This window comes from Trematomus bernacchii, unplaced genomic scaffold (assembly GCF_902827165.1).
Source record: "Trematomus bernacchii unplaced genomic scaffold, fTreBer1.1, whole genome shotgun sequence".
Classification (NCBI taxonomy): domain Eukaryota; kingdom Metazoa; phylum Chordata; class Actinopteri; order Perciformes; family Nototheniidae; genus Trematomus; species Trematomus bernacchii.
In genome coordinates this window covers 1579276-1606769 of record NW_022987607.1, presented here as the reverse complement: position 1 = coordinate 1606769, position 27494 = coordinate 1579276, and the positions used below count along the sequence as shown (strand labels likewise).

The 27494-nt window shown below is 41.8% G+C and overlaps 2 protein-coding genes and 2 long non-coding RNA genes across 4 annotated transcripts in view; 2 read left to right on the top strand and 2 right to left on the bottom strand.

Annotated features, from left to right (window-relative positions):
• LOC117482907 (ladderlectin-like) overlaps positions 1–22349 on the bottom strand; it is a 32527-nt gene extending 10178 nt beyond the window's left edge. Inside the window, exons 1-2 of the mRNA XM_034131147.1 lie at positions 22321–22349; positions 3405–3477 (exon numbers count right to left, since the gene is read on the bottom strand). Of these exons, the coding sequence (XP_033987038.1) occupies positions 3405–3459 (55 nt within the window). The 5' untranslated portion in view covers positions 3460–3477; positions 22321–22349. The remainder of the gene's footprint in view (positions 1–3404; positions 3478–22320) is intronic.
• LOC117482910 lies at positions 9422–11589 on the top strand. Its single transcript, XR_004555940.1, has 4 exons — positions 9422–9450; positions 11091–11150; positions 11336–11405; positions 11493–11589. It is a non-coding gene; the product is annotated as an uncharacterized LOC117482910 (long non-coding RNA).
• Positions 21764–22320, bottom strand: LOC117482905 (lactose-binding lectin l-2-like). Its single transcript, XM_034131145.1, has one exon. It carries the CDS (start codon positions 22318–22320, stop codon positions 21832–21834), a length of 489 nt encoding a protein of 162 aa, XP_033987036.1. The 3' UTR covers positions 21764–21831.
• Positions 22350–22496: 147 nt separating the features above from the next.
• On the top strand, positions 22497–24763 carry LOC117482908. Its single transcript, XR_004555938.1, has 4 exons — positions 22497–22554; positions 24199–24258; positions 24444–24513; positions 24600–24763. It is a non-coding gene; the product is annotated as an uncharacterized LOC117482908 (long non-coding RNA).
• The last annotated feature ends 2731 nt before the right edge of the window (positions 24764–27494 follow it).

Here is a 27494-nt window from a genome sequence, read left to right as displayed (position 1 = left end):
ATTTATCAACCTGAACATCTACTACTTTACCAGGAATTTGTGTTCTCAGAACTGGTCTGTTTTTTTCTTTCTTAAAACTGTTCATGTTTTATGAACCAACACCTTCACCAAGTAGCTTTACAGTGAACTGCATGTGAGATATAAAATTAATAGCATCTTTTCAGTAGCATTAATTATAAATATTTAAGTGGTTCAATACAAGTCACTACAGCATTTCAAACTGAACTGTGAATAAATGCAATTTAAAAAAATAACCACAGCACAAATGTCATAAATTGTGTTTTTTCTTTGTTTCTCTGAGGATTATTTTACAAACAGGCTTATTTACATATAGCAATAACTCAGAAATGAAAAAGCTACATCGTCTAACACGAACAACCAGTTAGCATAATGATAATATATGTGTTATGTACAATGTAACTGGCAAGGCTAGAGCAAGAAAGAACATAAAGTTTGCAAAAGGTTTAAATAACTTCAAGTATCCGTCTTCAGATTACGTGGAGGTTTTAGTCCGATGGGAAGCAGATTTTAAGCGACACCGAAGATAAACCAAAAATGTGGGTGGAGCTGCAAACCGTTGTAGTGTTGCTGGGACAGAACAGGAGCTATAACCGTTGGAAAAATACATCACAGACAATGCAACAAACGTGGAGACAGAACAATCACTTCTGTGATAAATGCCCACTTATTAATAAACTTCTAACAACCATGGGAAACCTCCTCTCTACATATAAAGTGATATCCAAGCATGGGAAACAAAAGACAGCATTTACCTGTTTGCATCCAGCTAGCCAAGCCTTTCTTGTGTACCAGCTACTTGTGAAGCCTCGTGTATAAATTTTGTCTTTTTCACGAGATTGCTGCGATATATTCAAATCGGGTTGGTCCGGTGCAAGGTCTTTAAGCAACAATTTATCTGCCAAACTTCTCCTTTCGAAAGGATTGGAGATTAGCTCTTGAACAGAATTAGGCGGGGACCGAGGTCCGGAGACTCCACCTGCACACGAAGCCATCCTCATCAACTACTGCGTCAACCGGATACGAGTCACTGTCCAAACTACTCACAGACTGCACTGGGCGCTGACATTGGCGCCCGGTGACCGTCATCTTTGACGACGCTGATTGGCTGAAATTATATTTTCGCGGCATAGTTTACACGTTACAGATAGCAACAGTCAGCTGCTGGTGGCTGCTGCTGCACTGGTTGAAGGCTCCTCTCTTAGCGCCCAGACGAGAGAAGGTGCATGGGCAAGGCCAGGCAGGAAAACATGTGACTTATCAGTAACTTTAGACATCGTAACACAATTTTAAACGAGATTTTATTGTAGATTATACATTTTACTGATACCAATTATATAATATTTACCTTGTTCATTAAAAATAAAAATAAAAACATATATATTTTTTTAAACATATATATTTTTTTTCATTTGAATTTTAATTATTATTATTATTTTTTTTTTTCAATATGGGAAGAGGTGGGGCGGCGCCCCTAGCGCCCCTATGGACCGGCCGCCACTGCTACATTGTAAGAAAATGTACCGCATTGAAAATTGTACTTGATTAAAAGTATTCAAGTATGATCAGGAAAACATACTTCAAGACGTTATTGTTAACGGCATAATGTCCAAGAGTAACGCTAGTACAGTCAGCGACAGGACTGAAAATGAAGATAACATCGAGGAGGCGAGTCATCAGACCTCCAGCAAGACATCCCGCATCCATGGCCTTACTTGAGGGAGAGGTTTGAAGTTGTGGGCACAAAAAAATGATTCGTGGTGAATGCACTAGGCCTACAATCATTTGTTTAGGCCTATGTCCAACTTGATGCTCTGCTCACGGATGAGCATACAAAACTGTTAAGATGACCTTGTATGTGTGTATATATTTTTTTCTTTGTGGGGGTCTGCCCCCAAAAAACTGTTTCAAGTCCTGAGAAAGTCAAATAAGACGGTGTGTAAAACTACACTGCCCTGCCAAAAAAAAGTAACCACTTTGATTTAACTGCCAGCAGGTAAGGGCTTTCCACTGGATAATAACTGCAGCGATGTGTTTGAGCTGAATACACGTTTTAACCCTAACTGATGCAGTTAGTCACTTCTTTAATGTTTGTTCTTTCTGATGTAAAGTCAAGGTTGTAACTGTTTGCAGTAAAGTCGTGGGGCGCTGAACTGTTCTTTTGAATCTTGATAGATCGTAATTACTTGTCTTTCCAATTTGAAGGAGGGTGAGCAAGCCATCTTGAGGAACATTCATCATTAACTCCTCCAAAAAATATAGTTTATTCAATAATTAATGAATTTGTGAATCATAACAGTGATTGACAGCTTGATAGGAATAAGATTGTTATCATATTTCATTCAGACAATCGATGAGTTAATGTACTTATTGCAAGCAGTCTTCATAGATTTGGTACCCCTGCTGGTCTAAGAGTGAAACAAACTCATTCAGTTAAAATTCATTAAATGTCTGCCACCTTTTATATTTATATGTAAGGCTTTACTGATGTGCCACAATAATGTCACCTGTTATTGAGGTCAAATATCAATATTGTTGATTTCCAAGTTAACATTGATTGATATGACTGCGATTAAATCAGCATATACTTCTGCCAGGGGATGCCACCCTCAATCTCCTGCCACCCCATGAATATTGTTCTAGATCCGCCCCTGGCTCATCTCAAAATACGCTTTGCAGAAGACCTCAGCAAAGAAGACAGGGAGGCACGAAGGGCTGTCTGGCCGAAAGTTGAACAAGCAAGCAAGGAAGGCAGGACTGAATTGATGATATTTAAAAAGGTGTAGAAATGATTCCTTTGATTAACCCCTGGAGCGACCAGTGTGAATATGTAACATTCATGAAAATAAAGGTTAGACAAAAGGACTTCTGTTCACACACATATAAGTTTACATCTGTGTCTTTATTGTTATCATGATAACAAAACAGGTGAACACGTAACATCTCAGCTGCTAAGGACAAGTTGTGCGAGATGCACAAACTGAGGGAAAAGTTTTTGAACACTTCGCATCATTCCACTTCCCCCTCCAGTTGTTGAGTACACAGTCTTCACCTCGTCCGCTTGTTGTTTGGTTGCTCTGTATTCCAAAAGAAATACTTGGCTGCACACCCATCAGACCACATCCATCTTCCTTCTTTGGCGATGTCATGGAGTCCGATCCATGTTGCTCCCTCATTAGAGTCAGAGCTTTTGATCAGGAATTTGACAAAATCCTCTTCCTCTCTGCTGTGGATAGACACCAGGTTGCCTCCCTGGGACACACAGTAGAGCTCTGCATCAGCCCAGGTCGTCTCTGTGTTGAAGTACTTGTAGCAGCGGCCGTTGAAGGAGAACCAGTAGGAGGGACAGGTGTCTTGATGGAGCTCCATTGTGTCTTCTTCATCATCTGAAGAAGACACAGCACCCAGAGCCAGGCCCAACAGGAAGAGGAAACCCAGCATGATGATGATGATGATGATGTCACCGTCTCTGTCTGTTAAAGTTGTACTGACCCGTTGGAGAGGATGGAGATTGTGAAGCTTCAAGTGACAGGCTGCTTCTTATATATGTGTGGGAATGTGACGTCATTGTCACGTGACGTGATCACATGACCGGTGCCCGATAAAATGTAAGTTATAAAAGTTTTTCCGGGCAGTTTCAGAAAACCTTTCTCTTGGCTGGACGGCACCGATATCTCTGACGGTTCAGTGCAACTTCAAACGGGAAATTGAGTGAGAGTGAAATTACGATTGTGAGTCTTTTCAGTACATCTTCGTGGACATTGTTGGGTGCATTGGTTTGTTTGAGTGTAGTACGACACGGGGCACGGTCTCTCCCCAAACGGCCTTTGCTGTTTGGGCCCCTCCCCCCGGTGCTGTGATCTTGTGCGGCGCAAGTGTTGATGGCAACTGCGTCTGGAGTGGACAGTGCAGAGGTGCCGAACATGGAAGGCGGAAGAGCTGGTGAAAAGACGGACGAAAGGAAGGACAACGAAGAGCAAGAACAAGGCAAGAAAACGGGAGAGGAGGAAAGAGGGGCAGAAGGAGAGAGTGAGGTACAGTGTGGATTTAACTGTGGAAGTGGTTGTGGAAGGTGTATTGACTATGATGGACCTGCTGAAAGGAATTCAGAAACAGTGTGGGGACAGTGGATGGGTGCAGGGTGACAGGAGAACAATACGAAAGTAACTATGAGGACCATCCTGGGGAAAACGAAACTAATGGAGGGGCTGAGAGTGAATGGGGCTGCGGTACACGCTAAAAACATTATGAGACTGATGCGGACCGTCTCTTCCTGCATCTGCCTGTTTATCTGCCTGATAGAATAATATTAAATAGCTTGAGGAGTGGGGGTTAAGCCCATCTCGGTCATTAAAAAAAGAGTGTGGCCGACTCGGACATTGCAGACGGCACCCCGGTTCCTCAGAGTAAGGTTCAATAATAGGTCCGCTCCCTACCGTACTCCACAAAGTTTGACACGGTGAAAGGGGCGGAGTACTTCCGGGTCCTGCACAATGGCCAGGTTCCAGTGTGCAGGTTATGCATAAAGCCGGGTCATATCTACAGGGAATGCCCAGACTTCAAGTGCTTCAGTGCAATGAGCAAGGACATTATGCCAAGGAGTGCAGGTATGGAGCTGAGCGTGCGGAGAGAGATAGGAGAGAGAGAGAGAAAGAAGACGGGGGAAGGCGAGGAGGAAAACGAGGAGGAAGATGAGGAGGAGGAGGAAGACAGAGAGGAGGAGGAAGAGGAGGAGGAGGGAAGGAGGCTGTGGGGAAGGCGACGAAGCGGAGGGAGCAAAGAAAAGACCCCATGAGGAGATCAGCAGTGAGGATGAAGGTCCAGTGGTGGAGGACATCTCGGGGGCTTCGGGGATTGAAGAGGAAGCACCTGACGTTGGAAACAACAAGAAAAGTGCCAGGCGCGGCGGAGGCGCCGAGGGAAGCAGCAGAAGCGCAGAGGTGAGCAGCAACGAGGGAAGGAAGCAACAGGGTCCGGTGGTGGAGGACATCTCGGAGGCTTCAGGGATGGAAGAGGAAGTGCCTGATGGAGAGGAGGGTACAATGGGCGCAATGGTCTTCGGGGGCTCCAATGGTGGGAGGTCGAGAGGGTCGCAGCCAGAGGAGAGGCAGGAATGAGGAAAGGAGGGCCACATCGGAGAGTGCCAGGCTGATGGCTAAGCGAAAAAGAGGACAAAGAGAGAGAGTCAGAGAGAAGGAGGGCGAGCTTGAAGGGAGGGGGGGGCCGGGAAAGACATAAGCTGAAGATGACACTAATAGCTGGCATATTAATAGCATCCCTTCTCATGGCTACTATAATCATCATTTAATGGCAATGGTCTAAAAAATAAGTGCAGAAGACGCCGGGCGCTAAGTCTGTGTGAGGCCAGCATCATATGTCTGCATGAAACACATTGGGATGGGGAGAGTGTGGATGAGGTGAAAAAAGGAGTGGAGAGGTGAAGTGTTTGCAATAATGGGGGTGAGCGTGCTAGAGGGGTGGCGATACTTATCAATTCGGGGGATGTGAAGAATGCAAGGAAGGTTGAGGATGATGGTGAAGGGAGGATGATTGGGGTACAGTATGAATACATGGGGGGACACGTTTAAGAGTTGATCAATGTGTATGCACCTAATACAAAGAGGGAGAGAAAGGGTTTTTTTTGAGGGGTTGGATGGTAAATGTGGGGGGAACTGTTTGATTGTGGGAGACTTTAATGTGTGGTGTGGGAAGTTGGATTGCGCCTGCGGTGCTCGATTCAGGAATGACTCCTCTAGGGTGGCGCTCCAAAAGATTATGGATGAGAATGGGTTGATAGATGTGTGGAGAGAAAGGAATATGGATGTTAGGGAATCTTCTTGGAGACGAGTGGTGAAGGAGAAACTTCTGCAGAGCAGGATTGATTGGCTCTGTGCCTCGGAAGCTGTGAATGAAAAGGATTGGGAAGATTGAATCTAGGACCACGGCGTTGAGTGATCATATGGTTCTTGGTCTCAGGATGGGGCTGAAAGTGAATGGGAGAGGGCGGGGGGGGTGTGGTGCTTGAATGCAAACTACTGATTGATGAGGTGTATAAAAAAAGGGTGAGAGAATGTATAAGGAAGGGGGGTGATACAAGGGACAATAACATATTAGATTGGTGGGGGGAGTTTAAAGAGGAGATCAAGAGAATAAGCATAAAACACAGTAAGGGGAAAAATATAGCTTGATAGAAGAAGGGAGGAAAGGGTGAGGGGAGAGTTGGCCAAAGAGGGCAGCGAAGATAGACTAGTGAGATAGGGAGAGATTTAGGGAGATACACGAGGATCAAAGATGAGCTAGAGGGTATAGAGAGGGACACAATGTAGGGGGGTGATTGTTAGAAGCAGGGCACAACATGCAATGGAAGGGGAAAGGTGTACTGGGTATTTTCTGAGTTTGGAAAAAAATGAAGCAGGAAAACAAATATTTAAAACAGGTTGAGGGAAAGGATGGTAGGAAAATAACAGATTTAGTCGGGATAGCAGAAAGAGTGGAGGAGTTTTACAGGGAATTATTCAAGACAGAAGAGGCGGATAGAGAGAGTGTAGAGACGGCGATAGACACTATGGATAAGCTTTAGATGATAATGATAGAGAGATGTGTGAGGGAGGGATTGGTACAGGAGAAATTGATTTAGCAATAGTAGGGTTGGGTAGAAATAAGAGTCCGGGGTTAGATGGGTTAACGGCAGAATTCTACACATCACTTTTAAGGAACTGTTGGTGCCGGTATTGCACAGGGGTGTTCAAACGCATTGAGGAGCAGGATGACTTGCCGACCAGCATGGCAACCGGGGTTATAAGTATATTTACAAAAAGGGTGATAGGGACAGGTTAGAAAATTACAGGCCGTTAAGTATGCTTAATAATGATTACAAAATATTGGCGAGGGTGTTAGGAAATAGAATAAAGAGGGTAATTGGAACGGTTGTGGGTGGGACTCAGGCGTATAGTGTACCGGGGAGGGTTATAAGTGACACGACAAGCAGCATCAGAGATACTATTAGACATATGAAGGAGGGGAAGGGTGGCATAGTAATGAGCCTTGATTTAAATAAAGCGTTTGATCGTGTCAATCATGAGTATTTATATAGAGTGTTGGGGAAAGCAGGGTTTGGGGTGAAGTTGGTGGGTTGGATAAAAAGATTATATAGTCGGGCGGTGAGTTGTGTTAAAATAAATGGGATTGTCACAAACGTGTTTAGGTTGGGGAGGTCGGTCAGGCAGGGATGTCCTCTCTCCTCAATGCTGTACGCCTTGTCCGCAGAGCCTTTAGCAGCCATGCTAACTAAGAACCAAAACATCAGAGGGGTGGAGATACCGGGGGCACAGATAGTCTCCTGTACCAGTATGCGGATGACACCACGGTCACGGTTAGGGATGGGGATAGTGTGAGAGAAGTGTTAGAGGTAGTGCAGCAGTATGGTAGAGCATCAGGGGCAAAGATCAATATAGAGAAATCAGAGGTCATGTATATAGGTGAGGGTGAGGTAGATAGGACAGGAATAGGGCTCAAAGAAAGGAAAGATTATTTTAAGGTGCTGGGTGTTAATTTGGGTATAAAAGAAGTGGAGGGGAGGGATGAGCAATATGAGGGAATCATCAACAGGATGAAGAAAACGTTAAAGTTTTGGAAGATGAGGCATTTAAAGTTAAGGGGGAAGGTAGTAGTGATAAATGGGCTCATAATGAGCAGAATAATCCATGTTCTGAATGTCATGGAAATGCCTGAAAGGGTTCACAAAGAAATAGATATGGCAATAAAAGAGTTTTGTGGGGAAGAGAAGGGAGTCAAAATTGCCGAGGGAGGTGATGGAGAATGAGTATAGGGATGGAGGGATGAAGCTCATTATCTGGAAAGGGAAAAAGAAGGCGCTGAGGGTCAAAATGATATTAAATATGTTGGGTGATAAGGAAAGATAAAAAAGATTATGCGTGGAAAAGTATTTTTAAAAAGAAGCAATTAATAAGTGGTGGAGGCTGTGGTGACAGCGCCTATTATGGCTTTGAGAAAAGAATGCTTATGGCGTTTTCTGGGTACCGACAGGGAGGCTTTATTAGCATGGGGTGAGTTTCTAAAAAGGGGTGAAGCATAAGTGTGTGAATGTTGAGGCAAGTGTGGAATCAGCCCATCTTTCTAAAACCATAATGATCACGGTTGAAGAAGTGTCCTGTATTCAATCTCCAAATGTGAGGCGGGTTTTAGAAACATAAGGGATTTGTTTATGAGTATGTGCCGGGGTTCATGGGGGCACGGGTGATAGTGTATGAGGTGAGGGGTACGGGGGGAATTATGCAGTTGAGAGTGGCGGAAGAAATCATGGAGAGGGTGAAAAAAGGTATGCCTGTGGGTTGGGTGAGAATGGTTGAATGTGAGGCTACAAGAAGTGGAGAGAGCGTGGCAGAAATGTATGTGGGGGAGGGGGATACTTGTGTTAAAATGGAGAAAGTAAACACTAGGGTGATTTACAAAATGCTGAGGGGGTAAAATAAGAAGACCTGCTTCTGAGCGGGTGTGGGAAAATGTTTTTGAAAGGTTTGATGGGCGGAAGGTGTGGGGAATTTAAGGGTGAAATGGAATAGCATTGAATGTGAGCACTTTGATTTTCTTTTCGTCACAACAGGGTGTACAACAATCTGATCATAAGCAGGTTTGATGTCACGGTGAAGAAAGAGTGTGATGTGTGTAAGGTAATGGTCGAAACGTGTATGCATGAATTTTTTGAATGTGGAGAGCTGAAAGTGTATTTTGAACGGTTGAAGGGGCTAATTGATAAGTGTTGGGGGGATAGAATATTAAAAACGATGGTATGGAAGGAGTTGTGGCTGTTTGGGATGAGTGGGGGAGTGAAAGGACCCAATGTGAATTTCTGCAACTATGTGCTGAGCCATGCCCGGTATGCTGTAAAACTTAGGAGAGACTTAGCCCATTTTGGGAACAGAAAGGTGGACGTATGGGATCTGTTCAAAAGGATTTTAAGCAAGGACGTTCAGATAGCATACGTGTACCTGGAAAAGGATGCTTTTCTGGAGAACTTTGTGGATGGGTGCACTCTGGTGGAGGTTGGTGACAATGACAAACTGGTGTTTAAATATGATAGTGTTGGCTAACATGTGGTGTGAAACGTAAAGTATGGTTTGTATATAAATGATTGCCTGTTTGCTGTGTTTTGTTTCTCGTTTTCTGTTTTTGTATTTTCAGTTCCTATGATTGAACAACCCAAGTAAGATCTATTTGTTTTTTGGCAATCTATTTTTGGCTAATTGCATTCAGTTATTTCTTTTATTTTGTCATGTTTTGCATGATGATTATTTTTGATTGTTTTAAATGTAGGGCCACATGAAACCACTTGTACATTTTGTAAATATTAAATTGTGAATTTTCTAATAAAAAGACAAAAAAAACGGCACGCTCACCGTTATCTCCCTCAAGGTAGGACTCGCGGGTTTAAGGTGGTTTTATGGTCTTTTCAATGAACCTATGGAAGGGTCTCAGGTCAGTTTGGATAGGGCGAGGGCAAGATACGTTTTCCCATCATGGAGGGAAACTCTTCAGACATTCAAAGCAGAGACCTGGGGCCTCATTTATAAAGCTTTGCGTAGGATTCACGTGGGAAGGTGGCTTACGTAGGACAAAGCAAATAAATACGCACAGACATTTTCCGATTCATAAAACACAGCGTACCGGCGACTTGCCGGTTTTCTTTATTTTATAAATCACAATCAACTCGAAATGCGGCGCAGCTTTTGCGGGCTTCACGTATCGCCCATCTTTGCCTATAAATAGTCAAAAAAGCGCCCCGTATTAATATTCATCATGAAGAAGATCGCAGGAAATGACGACAGAACAGCTAAAAAAGACATTTCACACCGAGTCAGATTTTGGTTCTTTTGGGGAGGTGGAGACAAATCACATTGTTTGGTGGATGCAGTTTGAACCAGAGTAGCAGCATGGAGGTCGGATCGTCACCTAAATAAGTGGTCCGAAAAAAGTTAATGACAAACAAAATACACATAACCTTCCTCAGGCAGTGTCTCAGTGTGTTTGTGCCGTTGACAGGAGACACCCCCCCCCCCCCATGATGAGAAACTGTAAGAAAGTATCGGGGAATCCCTCCGGAGTGGAGTCATGACGACTGGATCTGAATTATTAATTTGTATTTGGTGGTTTGTGTTCCAGCTGTCGATCAGCTGTGCGCAGCGTCTCCACTGCAGCCTGTGCGTCTCAACCCCCCCTCCTCGCAGCAACTCTATATCCACCAGTTAACATGAAATAAACACACGTGTTGTGTTAAATTAGCTGCACAATTTACCACATCGGTGTTCTTAGTTTCCGTACCTCCTGTGTTTTACGAGCGTCTTATCAAGTATTGAAGAACGGCATAAAACATGATTTAAACATGATGGTATATAAAACCATGCTCGTATCTATCTAACCTATAGAAAAGCTACACGGCGTCAGTTTAAAGTAATTCTGTCCTGCTTACCGCATCATTTAACGGAATACATTTGTTAACAAGAGAACATCGAGAGGTGATCAATAACATTTCCGTATTTATGTATTTCTCCAATGTGTGTGTGCACTGAGGAGTCTCAAACAGGCGGTTGTTTCATCATTTTAAGATTGGCTTTAATCAAGTTTTGCAAAGTAATTCTTCATATATGATAAATGAGAGGTAACATTCTATTGATGGTATTATTTCCACATATTTCTCTCCATTCTTCCTTCGCCCAACGGTGTCGCAGTTTCTCGTCTCTCCCGTTGTTGTGCGTACCGCGTACGGATGGGTCGGAGTGTGCGTGGAGGACCGCACATTTCCCCCTGAAGTTAGTTTTTTTTAAATCGCAAACTGCGTAGAAACTGGCGTACGCCATCTTTTGAGCGTACGCACCGTTTAATATGGTGTTTTACTCCAAGTTGTAATAGTTTTGAAGCAACTTGTAGGTGTTTTGCAGAGTGTAGAAGTGCTCATAACCAGCCGAGCAACCCGGGAAACTGGCTATGGACGTTTGCTCACTTTCTTCTAGCTCTTATTATTCTTTATAACATCTGTTTTTGTGTTTAATCCATAGAGCTGAGTATGAGCGTTCCCCCTCCTGGATGGAGCCAGGAGGATCTATTACTCTGTCAAAGTAAGCCTGGTTTTTAACCTTCTTTAATGCTATATTGAATTGGTGTTTGAGCTGGCAACTATTATGTTGCGTTTGTTTTTTAAAAGTCTACTGTCCTCTAGTGCTTTTTTATTTTTATTTTCTGTCAATAGTTCTCTAGTGTGCAGATTGTGGACAATATAATTGGCTAAGTGCTTGTGTTACAGGCTCCTCTCCCTCTGGGGGAACCTTGTCTGCTTTCAGTGTAGGGACTGCACCGGGTGACACTTTAAAAGGGTGAGTAAACTAACTCTCACTGTAATCATTTTGTAGAAGTTGTGCTTTGAGTAGTGCGTGCTTTTGTTCTCTTTGTGTCCTTCACAGTTAGCAGGCATTGTGACCTAGTGGACCAGACCTGCCCATCTGAGGAGGGGAAACCCACCATGTCAGTGTAAAGTATGTTCACCCTGTTACCCGTTGACACCTGTTGAACATTGACATGTTAACATGTATATTTGTGAAATAAAGCTGCATTCTATTTGGTCATGAATGCCTCTGTTATTGTCCTCGTGAAGGGAAGCCCCAACATCGGCAAAGCAACTTCGAATTTAGATTGAGGGTCCACAGGTTCCTCCATCCCCTCAACAGGAGTTGGTGTTGTCAGCTATTTAAAGGGGACCCCAGCCACAGTTACCACATATGCATCAGAGAGGGTGTTTTCACTGTTGGCCTAATATATGATTGGTCAACTGAACTTGGCAACACTAAACACAACCACACCTTAACATAAGCAGAAACAGACTACCTGGTCACCTGGAGATGTCGCACTAAACCTTCTATACATTGTTGACAAGGAGTAAATGATATTAAATCAAATATTGGCAGTGCTAAACATTGCCAGACCAAAACAAATGTTCTTTACAATTTCCAGAAGATGTTGATCAGGAGGGATAATGGTCTGTTTTTAAAACGCTTTCTAGCACGTGAAGACCAAGCTGCCCATCACACTAAAGCTTTGTAAACATTTCATCGAGCCACCACATTACCACAAATAATTCCCAGCTTGTGCAAAATGAAGATGAACATTAGGCAAAACAGACCATAAGCTTGTGTGGATATATCGTATAAAACATAATGTATTCATTTCAGGGAGACTTGTTGCTTTGTGTTTCTTTTCATTTACAACTGATGTCGCACTGACTTGCTCCTCTGCTGCCCTCCAGTGGCCACAAGGCACAACAGGTACTTTTACATTACAGCATGTAGCTCCAAAGCACACAAGTGTTTCCTTCTGAAAACGCACTTGCACTTTACTAAAGCTCTAAACATGGCACATGAACACAAATATAAACTATATACAATACAATCAGGAAGATAATACAATACGAATGCTCTAATAACAGTGAGCAGAGATGTGTTTTGATGTGTGGGCATAATGTACAGCAGGGGTAGGCAAGTAAGTTTGGCCGTGGGCCAATTTTTTGCTGAGCCACAAGATGGCGGGCCAGAACATAATCAAAGCCTAATTCAAGGAATTGATTTTGGTAAGAGGGCGCAGCGCCCCTGTTCCCCGGTTCAGAAAAAACTCTGATATCGCTGATAACCCTCCCCATCAACACTCTGATGCGCAGTCAGATCCGCTGATTGGTTCACTGATGATATAGGCGCCCAATCCAGAGCCTCTGGATAGACCCGCCCAAAGGGAGGCTCGTCGTCTCTAGCCCCATTTCAGTCCCATGTTAAAAGTCAGGGCTATTATCTGTATTTTAACAGACTTATCTTTTAAATTGAGGTGTATTTATTGTTCTCTTCAAAGTTTATTTTTTTCTGAAATTTTAGGGAGGATGGTCCTCCCTTTCCTCAATGGACGAGCCTCCACTGAGTGAGTTATAACTAGGTAGCAGTGTTATTTAACATACTTTTATTCTGATAAGTATTGTCAAGTTCTCTGGGTTTTTGGCATTTATTTGAGTGTTTGCCCACATTTGAGAGGCTTGAGGGGCAACAGAGGACGCATGGACAACTGGAATCCTTTTTCCTTTTCTTTATTTCAACTTTTCAAGAACACATTAGGATTCTTTCAGGTTGAAAACCTTTAAAAAATACAAAATAAATAAATGACAGCATGTTTTGCTTTGCAATTTATTTAATAATTATAACCTAAATTAATCAGTAACCAAGTATTTTACTCAAACTCAATGTATTTAATACTTAAAGGGGACCTATCATGCAAAATGCACTTTTGTACGTCTTTTATACATGAATATGTGTCCCCGGTGTTCCAGGGAACTCACCAAGTGTCAGAAAACACAACCCTCTCTATTTTCCTCCATACCCAAATCTCTAAAAAAGGGGCTGCAACGGATCTGATAAAAACTGATCCAGATTTGAACACTGTCCTGACGTCAGGACGGTGGCGCTACGGCTATTGGGCCAACTCTCCACCTATCAGGGGAATGTGGGGTTGGGCCACGGCCGGCCATTGCCGCTTGAAAGCGCTGGAGACTCTGTAGTACATATGCCAGGCCTGTAAGTGGCGCTGTAGTCTGCCACAAAAGCAGTGAAGAAGACTTCCCGCGCATGGTTGCCATGGTTACCCTTCTGTTTATTCTCCGCTGTGGCTTTTGTTCTCCCTCCCCGAGGCAAGCACTGTAATTCTCTCCGGTTAGTCCACCAGCAGATGACAAACACCCACCTCTCCGCCTCTTCCAAGGAACGAGGGGACCGTGCGGCAGAGTTTCAGTTAGGTTTTCTTTCCCCGGTCAAGATGTCCGTTAAAGTTGAAATCTTCCGGACAAAATTTGAAAAGTGCCGGTCTAAGGTCTTCTTTGTTATTTATTGAGCTTTAAAACAAATGAATAACGACTCTATATAATAATATAAGAATAAAACACGGAGGACGGAGATCTCTTTTTCTCCCCCTCTTCTGACTTGATCAGAGCACGCTCCCCTCTCCTGCAGGGGGGCGTGGTCAGCTGCAGCTCACAAAATCAGCCCCCTGCAAAAACAGGGCTGGAGAACAGCAAATAGAGTGAAATGAGGCATGGCTAAAATGCATGATCTGTTTGTTATTTTGAAAACAGAAACGTATAAATATACCTTATATAGGTATGGCCCTACAATATATCATTTAAATATAGCATGATAGGTGTCCTTTAATTAAGTACTTTAATTGACGTCAGTGCACCCCGCTGCCTGATTGTGCCTGTGCTGTATGTCATTCATTCTCAACATAGATAAAAGTACAATAAGCATTCTTCAGGTGTAGGTAGATTCTCTATTCGGACATTATAGCCTATATGTGCGACTGTCGGTCCGATGTTGTAAAAAAAAAAAAAATCTCAAAATATTTTTTTATTTTTTATTCTCAAAATTACGGGCCAAATATTATTGCTGGCGGGCCAACAATGGCCCGCGGGCCGCCTGTTGCCGACCCATGATGTACAGGGTAATAGTCAAATGACTGCCACAAGGCCTTTCTATGACACTGAATAGGAACAGACCACAGCTCTGATTTAGGAGATCTTGCTGACCAACAATTGCTGAATAGGTTTAACAAAAAGCATCTTTCAAATGAGACTTTCTCAGATTAACCCTTTAACTGCCAGACCAAGAAAAAAGCTATGGGAAAATTATTTGTTTGCATTTTTTTATCAAATGGGCCACAACTAACCACAAACAATTATTATTTTTTTTGACTGACCACACAGTTTTGTTTTTATGAGCCTGTACCAACTGGTCGAGCTGGCCTAGTAAAAGTGCATTTTCAACAATCATATACAGTATTTGTATGCATCAAACTCAAATAAAACACAAACTGAAATACATTTGTTTCTTTTATGGAAAATGAGCAATATATACAACCAGATATATTCATAAAAGATAATAAATTATAATTGTAAAACAAATGTTTTGGAAAAAAGTAATGTTAAGTCTTTTTCATAATGAAAAAAAGACTTGCTCATCGTACTGTATATGCTGAATTGGCCTAACAAGAAACCACTGGCCTAACAGCAAATGTCTACATCCTGTGTTGGCCTAACTTGCTCATCTGTGTGCAACTTTGGGCTGAATGCCATGCATGAAAGGTGCTATATAAATTATTATCACTCTTTCACTCTGAGACTCACTAGATTTAGTAATATTACCATGAATCTAGCTATTTATTTACCATATTTTATAGGAAAACATCTCTGAAACTCTGAAAAAGTCATATTGCTAGTTTACCATAAAAGGCCAATTCGACCGGTTGGTTGAGCATATTTTCAAAAAGATAATTACACCCTTGTTAAAACTTTTTTTGTGCATCAAGTTATCTAAATATGTTCAGTAAGTGCTCTGACACTAAAATGTGTCAACAAGGATATTGTTACCTTACAAAAGTTGACCAAAAAGAGTGATTTCTTCAGCAGTGATTTTTTAGCATGCCAACTTCCTCAGTGGAAGCTAGCTGAAGGGCATTCTGTTCGAACCACAGTGACATCTAGAGCAGTGGTTCTCAACTGGTGGGTCGCGACCCAAAAGTGGGTCGCGGACCCGTTTCGAGTGGGTCGCGGATGTGTGAGTGAAGAAAAAAAAGTTGGAAAAAAAAATTAGATTTTTTTTTTTTTTTTTTGGGGGGGGAAAAGTCAAACTTTTATTTTGAAGGCCCGATTTTCTTCTCAGAGTGTACCAGAATGCGTAGTTTATGTTAGTATTTCTAAAAATCTCCTGGGGGACAATCCCCCCAGACCCCCCTGCTGGGGTTGGGTTTCAGCATGTGTGCCTTTGTATATAGTTCAGCTTTGATTCCATCATCTCATTAAACCTTTTTTAAAAGCATACTTTAGTTCTGTGAAGGGATATATGCACTGTACTTCACTTTTATTAATATTGTATGCTCAAAAGCGTATATATATATATTACAGCACGATTTTTTGTTGAATAGATTTGAGTGCTTCAAATGTTGGGTCGCGATGTATTGACCAAGTAAAAAGTGGGTCCCGAGGCCTGACCAGTTGAGAACCACTGATCTAGAGGTTGCTTTGTGCATAACATGTCAACCAAAGGGTAGAGCTGTCTGAATCAGATGGAGTTACCCTTACACTTTTTTTTTTCTTTCAACAAGATATCAAGACACAAAATGTGCTCTACCAAATGGTGGCGCTGGCAGTTAAAGGGATAAAGAGAAATGATGTGCCTCATGTTAAAGAATTCTGCAATCCAGACTGACTCTTTTGACTTTCTTAATGTTACACCAGCAAAGCCTTGTACCCTGATGCTAAATGACTACTAAGCTACATTTGAAACATTCAGCACTTTTCTCTAACTTAGAGGCTGCACTGTCTGCTGTTCAGCAACAGTTAAGGAGACTGGCTTCAAAGAGTAGATGTACTGTCAAAGTGTATGAATAATGCATTGTTTCCTTGTTAACAAAGTGAACCATTATGTTGCATATATCACAAACAGGACTTTCATACACAGTAAGTGTACATCTGTGTCTTGTGGCCAAAGGCACGTTAACAGAGTTACAGGTGAACAGTGACCTGGTTCAATAAGATGTCATATCTCAGTTGCTAAACACAAGCTATGCCAGATGCACAAACTGAGTGATAAGAATAATAATGGAAATCATTCCATGTGTGATCAAAACCGTGGTTGGTGTGGACAGTCTTCATTCCATCATTGTTGGCTCTCCTGAACTCTAAGAGACAAAGAGAATGAACCCTAAATTGCTCCTGATTGCATGGCGATCAGTGTGAGTGTGAATCTTGTTCTCCCTTAGCAGGTGCATGCACTATATTAAGGCAGTAAGTAACCCATCTACACTGTTGGCGACAGCAAATACAAGTACATTGTTTTTGTTGTTTTGTTGTTGTTGTTGCTTGGACTGTGAGCCGTAGGGTCGCCGGTTCAAGTCCCCGAACAGACGTAAAATATGGAGTGTTGACTGCTACTTGGAGAGGTCCCAGTTCACCTCCTGCCCTGCCGTGGTGCCCTTGAGCAAGGCACCGGACAACCCCCTGACAATACCTGAACTTTCTACTTCTTACATGTTGAACACAAATACCTGTACTTTCTACTTCTTACACTTTGAACACAAATACCTGTACTTTCTACTTCTTACATGTTGAACTCAAATACCTGTACTTTCTACTTCTTACACTTTGAACACAAATACCTGTACTTTCTACTTCTTACATGTTGAACACAAATACCTGTACTTTCTACTTCTTACATGTTGAACACAAATACCTGTACTTTCTACTTCTTACATGTTGAACACAAATACCTGTACTTTCTACTTCTTACATGTTGAACACAAATACCTGAACTTTCTACTTCTTACATGTTGAACTCAAATACCTGTACTTTCTACTTCTTACACTTTGAACACAAATACCTGTACTTTCTACATCGCCGCCACCATGGCCAAAATGAAGGTTCTTGCTGCTTCAAAGAAATCCAGTGTTCCGAGCTCTACTACAGGATCTGATGGCAGTCATATTTTGGAAACGGACTTAAGGAAAAGAAAACACTTCATATCAACACAGATCCTTTTGTACCCCAGCCACAAGTTATATATACATCTGCACCAATCATTCCAGAGCACAGTATAACTAATCTAAAAACATCAACAATAACAACCAAAGACAGAGCTGACACTGAAATCATCACATCTACCATACAACTCGAGTCACAACCTCATCCGACAGAAAGCACATTTGCAACCATGAAAGCTGGAAATATTAAATACGACATAGAAACAAAGGAAACAAGATCGACAGAAAAGAACCAGCCATGGCCTTTTTGCATACAAGTGGCCTTACTGGGGCCGGTGAAGAGGACTGAAAACTCTGAGTCAGCGATGGGTGCTTGCAGGACATCTGTAGTGAAAGTGGATATGCTGTGGAAACATCAATTTAAGATGCACTATCCTGAAGGTGGCAGAGACATCCAGAGACTTTCCATGGAAAATCAACGGTTCCGGGATCCAGTCTTAAAATCTGCCAAACTATTGGAAGGGCCAATCACATTAGATTGGAAAAGGACAAGGAAAAAAAGGACTTCTACTTGTGATTCAGATCAAGACAAAGATTGGCTTTCTGAACAGACCCCTCAGCCAAGTCCGCCCTTTTCATGAGGCAGAGAAACTTTTGCCATCTCTAAATAATTTTCAATTTTTTACCTTGCTCCTTGCCCCCTGCATACAGTGACTATTTTTGCCCCCTGCACACACAATACTACACACGGCAGACTTGATTGCTTGTGTACTGATATATGAATACTGGATTTAAAAAATGATGATCTGCATATCATTAGAATATACAGTGTTTTATTGTAATTTGTTTTGAATAATTATTATAAATTGTTATATAATAATTAGGGGCCGGAATGTAGGAGCCATAATGCTTGTTTTGCCATTACTTATTACTTCTATTATTATCTTCATTTCTGTTTGCATCACGTTTAATTATTATTGTTTATCACTTCCGGCAATGGTCACGTGGGTGTGGTTTATTGGTATTTAGTCACCTGTTGGATACTAGTTTGGAGTATATGATGTAGGAAGAGGGTGAATGGCGCTCTGATACTTTCTGTTGACCGTCAGGTCTGGAGTTGTATATTGTTTGTTTTCGTTTTATTAAACACCATGGACTACAAATGACTACGGACTCTTACACGAACGCGTCACAGCAAAGAGCACTTTTTAGCCTCTCAGCAGCTAACTCATAGGGAGTTATTGCCGCTACACCTAGTACTAGGATGAGTTAAATGCAGAGGCCAAATTTCATTTTGAACACAAATACCTGTACTTTCTACTTCTTACACTTTGAACCCAAATACCTGTACTTTCTACTTCTTACACTTTGAACCCAAATACCTGTACTTTCTACTTCTTACATTTTGAACACAAATACCTGTACTTTCTACTTCTTACACTTTGAACCCAAATACCTACTTTCTACTTCTCACATTTTGAACACAAATACCTGTACTTTCTACTTCTTACATTTTGAACACAAATACCTACTTTCTACTTCTCACATTTTGAACACAAATACCTGTACTTTCTACTTCTTACATTTTGAACACAAATACCTGTACTTTCTACTTCTTACATGTTGAACACAAATACCTGTACTTTCTACTTCTTACATGTTGAACACAAATACCTGTACTTTCTACTTCTTACATGTTGAACACAAATACCTGTACTTTCTACTTCTTACATTTTGAACACAAATACCTGTACTTTCTACTTCTTACATTTTGAACCCAAATACCTGTACTTTCTACTTCTCACATTTTGAACACAAATACCTGTACTTTCTACTTCTTACATTTTGAACACAAATACCTGTACTTTCTACTTCTTACATGTTGAACACAAATACCTGTACTTTCTACTTCTTACATGTTGAACACAAATACCTGTACTTTCTACTTCTTACATGTTGAACACAAATACCTGTACTTTCTACTTCTTACATGTTGAACACAAATACCTGTACTTTCTACTTCTTACATTTTGAACACAAATACCTGTACTTTCTACTTCTTACATTTTGAACCCAAATACCTGTACTTTCTACTTCTCACATTTTGAACACAAATACCTGTACTTTCTACTTCTTACATGTTGAACACAAATACCTGTACTTTCTACTTCTTACATGTTGAACCCAAATACCTGTACTTTCTACTTCTTACATTTTGAACTCAAATACCTGTACTTTCTACTTCTTACATGTTGAACACAAATACCTGTACTTTCTACTTCTTACATTTTGAACTCAAATACCTGTACTTTCTACTTCTTACATGTTGAACACAAATACCTGTACTTTCTACTTCTTACATGTTGAACCCAAATACCTGTACTTTCTACTTCTTACATGTTGAACACAAATACCTGTACTTTCTACTTCTTACATGTTGAACCCAAATACCTGTACTTTCTACTTCTCACATTTCCCAAACAGGCTGGTTCCTTTAGTTGAATGTGTGTTTGGTGGCGTGATCATTATTATTTAGAGTCATTGCGTGCCTATTGATTTGAACACGATCCGTGTATCCATCATTTCCTGGTCTTCTCTAAAGAAGAGGGACCAATGAAAACGTTGTCATGTTGCCGTTGTTCAGCATGGAAACATTCATTAGCTAACAATGACATTATTGTATATAAATTCTTGGATCCTTACAGCAAGAGCTTTATGAGCTCAATATTAAGTGAGTCAATCAGTGAGTGGGGGAAGAAGTATTCATATCCTTTACTTAAGTAGAAGTACGAATACTACATTGTAAGAAAATGTACCGCATTGAAAATTGTACTTGATTAAAAGTATTCAAGTATGATCAGGAAAACATACTTCAAGACGTTATTGTTAACGGCATAATGTCCAAGAGTAACGCTAGTACAGTCAGCGACAGGACTGAAAATGAAGATAACATCGAGGAGGCGAGTCATCAGACCTCCAGCAAGACATCCCGCATCCATGGCCTTACTTGAGGGAGAGGTTTGAAGTTGTGGGCACAAAAAATGATTCGTGGTGAATGCACTAGGCCTACAATCATTTGTTTAGGCCTATGTCAACTTGATGCTCTGCTCACGGATGAGCATACAAAACTGTTAAGATGACCTTGTATGTGTGTATATATTTTTTTCTTTGTGGGGGTCTGCCCCCAAAAAACTGTTTCAAGTCCTGAGAAAGTCAAATAAGACGGTGTGTAAAACTACACTGCCCTGCCAAAAAAAAGTAACCACTTTGATTTAACTGCCAGCAGGTAAGGGCTTTCCACTGGATAATAACTGCAGCGATGTGTTTGAGCTGAATACACGTTTAACCCTAACTGATGCAGTTAGTCACTTCTTTAATGTTTGTTCTTTCTGATGTAAAGTCAAGGTTGTAACTGTTTGCAGTAAAGTCGTGGGGCGCTGAACTGTTCTTTTGAATCTTGATAGATCGTAATTACTTGTCTTTCCAATTTGAAGGAGGGTGAGCAAGCATCTTGAGGAACATTCATCATTAACTCCTCCAAAAAATATAGTTTATTCAATAATTAATGAATTTGTGAATCATAACAGTGATTGACAGCTGATAGGAATAAGATTGTTATCATATTCATTCAGACAATCGATGAGTTAATGTACTTATTGCAGCAGTCTTCATAGATTTGGTACCCCTGCTGGTCTAAGAGTGAAACAAACTCATTCAGTTAAAATTCATTAAATGATGTCTGCCACCTTTTATATTTATATGTAAGGCTTTACTGATGTGCCACAATAATGTCACCTGTTATTGAGGTCAAATATCAATATTGTTGATTTCCAAGTTAACATTGATTGATATGACTGCGATTAAATCAGCATATACTTCTGCCAGGGGATGCCACCCCTCAATCTCCTGCCACCCCATGAATATTGTTCTAGATCCGCCCCTGGCTCATCTCAAAATACGCTTTGCAGAAGACCTCAGCAAAGAAGACAGGGAGGCACGAAGGGCTGTCTGGCCGAAAGTTGAACAAGCAAGCAAGGAAGGCAGGACTGAATTGATGATATTTAAAAAAGGTGTAGAAATCATTCCTTTGATTAACCCCTGGAGCGACCAGTGTGAATATGTAACATTCATGAAAATAAAGGTTAGACAAAAGGACTTCTGTTCACACACATATAAGTTTACATCTGTGTCTTTATTGTTATCATGATAACAAAACAGGTGAACACGCAACATCTCAGCTGCTAAGGACAAGTTGTGCGAGATGCACAAACTGAGGGAAAAGTTTTTGAACACTTCGCATCATTCCACTTCCCCCTCCAGTTGTTGAGTACACAGTCTTCACCTCGTCCCTTGTTGTTTGGTTGTCCTGCATTCCAAAAGAAATACTTGGCTGCACACCCATCAGACCACATCCATCTTCCTTCTTTGGCGATGTCATGGAGTCCGATCCATGTTGCTCCCTCATTAGAGTCAGAGCTTTTGATCAGGAATTTGACAAAATCCTCTTCCTCTCTGCTGTGGATAGACACCAGGTTGCCTCCCTGGGACACACAGTAGAGCTCTGCATCAGCCCAGGTCGTCTCTGTGTTGAAGTACTTGTAGCAGCGGCCGTTGAAGGAGAACCAGTAGGAGGGACAGGTGTCTTGCTGGAGCTCCATTGTGTCTTCTTCATCATCTGAAGAAGACACAGCACCCAGAGCCAGGCCCAACAGGAAGAGGAAACCCAGCATGATGACACCGTCTCTGTCTGTTAAAGTTGTACTGACCCGTTGGAGAGGATGGAGATTGTGAAGCTTCAAGTGACAGGCTGCTTCTTATATATGTGTGGGAATGTGACGTCATTGTCACGTGACGTGATCACATGACCGGTGCCCGATAAAATGTAAGTTATAAAAGTTTTTCCGGGCAGTTTCAGAAAACCTTTCTCTCGGCTGCACGGCACGCTCACCGTTATCTCCCTCAAGGTAGGACTCGCGGGTTTAAGGTGGTTTTATGGTCTTTTCAATGAACCTATGGAAGGGTCTCAGGTCAGTTTGGATAGGGCGAGGGCAAGATACGTTTTCCCATCATGGAGGGAAACTCTTCAGACATTCAAAGCACGAGACCTGGGGCCTCATTTATAAAGCTTTGCGTAGGATTCACGTGGGAAGGTGGCTTACGTAGGACAAAGCAAATAAATACGCACAGACATTTTCCGATTCATAAAACACAGCGTACCGGCGACTTGCCGGTTTCCCTTTTTTTATAAATCACAATCAACTCGAAATGCGGCGCAGCTTTTGCGGGCTTCACGTAACGCCCATCTTTGCCTATAAATAGTCAAAAAAGCGCCCCGTATTAATATTCATCATGAAGAAGATCGCAGGAAATGACGACAGAACAGCTAAAAAAGACATTTCACACCGAGTCAGATTTTGGTTCTTTTGGGGAGGTGGAGACAAATCACATTGTTTGGTGGATGCAGTTTGAACCAGAGTAGCAGCATGGAGGTCGGATCGTCACCTAAATAAGTGGTCCGAAAAAAGTTAATGACAAACAAAATACACATAACCTTCCTCAGGCAGTGTGTCAGTGTGTTTGTGCCGTTGACAGGAGACACCCCCCCCCCATGATGAGAAACTGTAAGAAAGTATCGGGGAATCCCTCCGGAGTGGAGTCATGACGACTGGATCTGAATTATTAATTTGTATTTGGTGGTTTGTGTTCCAGCTGTCGATCAGCTGTGCGCAGCGTCTCCACTGCAGCCTGTGCGTCTCAACCCCCCCTCCTCGCAGCAACTCTATATCCACCAGTTAACATGAAATAAAACACACGTGTTGTGTTAAATTAGCTGCACAATTTACCACATCGGTGTTCTTAGTTTCCGTACCTCCTGTGTTTTACGAGCGACTTATCAAGTATTGAAGAACGGCATAAAACATGATTTAAACATGATGGTATATAAAACCATGCTCGTATCTATCTAACCTATAGAAAAGCTACACGGCGTCAGTTTAAAGTAATTCTGTCCTTCTGCTTACCGCATCATTTAACGGAATACATTTGTTAACAAGAGAACATCGAGAGGTGATCAATAACATTTCCGTATTTATGTATTTCTCCAATGTGTGTGTGCACTGAGGAGTCTCAAACAGGCGGTTGTTTCATCATTTTAAGATTGGCTTTAATCAAGTTTTGCAAAGTAATTCTTCATATATGATAAATGAGAGGTAACATTCTATTGATGGTATTATTTCCACATATTTCTCTCCATTCTTCCTTCGCCCAACGGTGTCGCAGTTTCTCGTCTCTCCCGTTGTTGTGCGTACCGCGTACGGATGGGTCAGAGTGTGCGTGGAGGACCGCACATTTCCCCCTGAAGTTAGTTTTTTTTAAATCGCAAACAGTGCGTAGAAACTGGCGTCCGTCATCTTTTGAGCGTACGCACCGTTTAATATGGTGTTTTACTCCAAGTTGTAATAGTTTTGAAGCAACTTGTAGGTGTTTTGCAGAGTGTAGAAGTGCTCATAACCAGCCGAGCAACCCGGGAAACTGGCTATGGACGTTTGCTCACTTTCTTCTAGCTCTTATTATTCTTTATAACATCTGTTTTTGTGTTTAATCCATAGAGCTGAGTATGAGCGTTTCCCCTCCTGGATGGAGCCAGGAGGATCTATTACTCTGTCAAAGTAAGCCTGGTTTTTAACCTTCTTTAATGCTATATTTAATTGGTGTTTGAGCTGGCAACTATTATGTTGCGTTTGTTTTTTAAAAGTCTACTGTCCTCTAGTGCTTTTTTATTTTTATTTTCTGTCAATAGTTCTCTAGTGTGCAGATTGTGGGCAATATAATTGACTAAGTGCTTGTGTTACAGGCTCCTCTCCCTCTGGGGGAACCTTGTCTGCTTTCAGTGTAGGGACTGCACCGGGTGACACTTTAAAAGGGTGAGTAAACTAACTCTCACTGTAATCATTTTCAAAGAAGTTGTGCTTTGAGTAGTGCGTGCTTTTGTTCTCTTTGTGTCCCTCAGTTAGCAGGCATTGTGACCTAGTGGACCAGACCTGCCCATCTGAGGAGGGGAAACCCACCATGTCATAGTGTAAAGTATGTTCACCCTGTTACCCGTTGACACCTGCTGAACATTGACATGTTAACATGTATATTTGTGAAATAAAGCTGCATTCTATTTGGTCATGAATGCCTCTGTTATTGTCCTTGTGAAGGGAAGCCCCAACATCGGCAAAGCAATTTAGAATTTAGATTGAGGGTCCACAGGTTCCTCCATCCCCTCAACAGGAGTTGGTGTTGTCAGCTATTTAAAGGGGACCCCAGCCACAGTTACCACATATGCATCAGAGAGGGTGTTTTCACTGTTGGCCTAATATATGATTGGTCAACTGAACTTGGCAACACTAAACACAACCACACCTTAACATAAGCAGAAACAGACTACCTGCTCACCTGGAGATGTCGCACTAAACCTTCTATACATTTTTGACAAGGAGTAAATTATATTAAATCAAATATTGGCAGTGCTAAACATTGCCAGACCAAAACAAATGTTCTTTACAATCTCCAGAAGATGTTGGTCAGGAGGGATAATGGTCTGTTTTTAAAACGCTTTCTAGCAAGTGAAGACCAAGCTGCCCATCACACTAAAGCTTTGTAAACATTTCATCGAGCCACCACATTACCACAAATAATTCCCAGCTTGTGCAAAATGAAGATGAACATTAGGCAAAACAGACCATAAGCTTGTGTGGATATATCGTATAAAACATAATGTATTCATTTCAGGGAGACTTGTTGCTTCGTGTTTCTTCTCATTTACAACTGATGTCGCACTGACTTGCTCCTCTGCTGCCCTCCAGTGGCCACAAGGCACAACAGGTACTTTTACATTACAGCATGTAGCTCCAAAGCACACAAGTGTTTCCTTCTGAAAACGCACTTGCACTTTACTAAAGCTCTAAACATGGCACATGAACACAAATATAAACTATATACAATACAATCAGGAAGATAATACAATATGAATGCTCTAATAACAGTGAGCAGAGATGTGTTTTGATGTGTGGGCATAATGTACAGCAGGGGTAGGCAAGTAAGTTTGGCCGTGGGCCAATTTTTTGCTGAGCCACAAGATGGCGGGCCAGAACATAATCAAAGCCTAATTCAAGGAATTGATTTTGGTAAGAGGGCGCAGCGCCCCTGTTCCCCGGTTCAGAAAAAACTCTGATATCGCTGATAACCCTCCCCATCAACACTCTGATGCGCAGTCAGATCCGCTGATTGGTTCACTGATGATATAGGCGCCCAATCCAGAGCCTCTGGATAGACCCGCCCAAAGGGAGGCTCGTCGTCTCTAGCCCCATTTCAGTCCCATGTTAAAAGTCAGGGCTATTATCTGTATTTTAACACTTATCTTTTAAATTGAGGTGTATTTATTGTTCTCTTCAAAGTTTATTTTTTTCTGAAATTTTAGGGAGGATGGTCCTCCCTTTCTTCAATGGACGAGCCTCCACTGAGTGAGTTAGTAACTAGGTAGCAGTGTTATTTAACATACTTTTATTCTGATAAGTATTGTCAAGTTCTCTGGGTTTTTGGCATTTATTTGAGTGTTTGCCCACATTTGAGAGGCTTGAGGGGCAACAGAGGACGCATGGACAACTGGAATCCTTTTTCCTTTTCTTCATTTCAACTTTTCAAGAACACATTAGGATTCTTTCAGGTTGAAAACCTTTAAAAAATACAAAATAAATAAATGACAGCATGTTTTGCTTTGCAATTTATTTAATATATTATAACCTAAATTAATCAGTAACCAAGTATTTTACTCAAACTCAATGTATTTAATACTTAAAGGGGACCTATCATGCAAAATGCACTTTTGTACGTCTTTTCTACATGAATATGTGTCCCCGGTGTTCCAGGGAACTCACCAAGTGTCAGAAAACACAACCCTCTCTATTTTCCTCATACCCAAATCTCTAAAAAAGGGGCTGCAACGGATCTGATAAAAACTGATCCAGATTTGAACACTGTCCTGACGTCAGGACGGTGGCGCTACGGCTATTGGGCCAACTCTCCACCTATCAGGGGAATGTGGGGTTGGGCCACGGCCGGCCATTGCCGCTTGAAAGCGCTGGAGACTCTGTAGTACATATGCCAGGCCTGTAAGTGGCGCTGTAGTCTGCCACAAAAGCAGTGAAGAAGACTTCCCGCGCATGGTTGCCATGGTTAACCTTCTGTTTATTCTCCGCTGTGGCTTTTGTTCTCCCTCCCCGAGGCAAGCACTGTAATTCTCTCCGGTTAGTCCACCAGCAGATGACAAACACCCACCTCTCCGCCTCTTCCAAGGAACGAGGGGACCGTGCGGCAGAGTTTCAGTTAGGTTTTCTTTCCCCGGTCAAGATGTCCGTTAAAGTTGAAATCTTCCGGACAAAATTTGAAAAGTGCCGGTCTAAGGTCTTCTTTGTTATTTATTGAGCTTTAAAACAAATGAATAACGACTCTATATAATAATATAAGAATAAAACACGGAGGACGGAGATCTCTTTTTCTCCCCCTCTTCTGACTTGATCAGAGCACGCTCCCCTCTCCTGCAGGGGGGCGTGGTCAGCTGCAGCTCACAGAATCAGCCCCCTGCAAAAACAGGGCTGGAGAACAGCAAATAGAGTGAAATGAGGCATGGCTAAAATGCATGATCTGTTTGGTATTTTGAAAACAGAAACGTATAAATATACCTTATATAGGTATGGCCCTACAATATATCATTTAAATATAGCATGATAGGTGTCCTTTAATTAAGTACTTTAATTGACGTCAGTGCACCCCGCTGCCTGATTGTGCCTGTGCTGTATGTCATTCATTCTCAACATAGATAAAAGTACAATAAGCATTCTTCAGGTGTAGGTAGATTCTC

Excerpts from the sequence above, each read along its gene's own strand:
- LOC117482905 (XM_034131145.1), bottom strand. The coding sequence starts at position 22,320 with ATGCTGGGTTTCCTCTTCCTGTTGGGCCTGGCTCTGGGTGCTGTGTCT.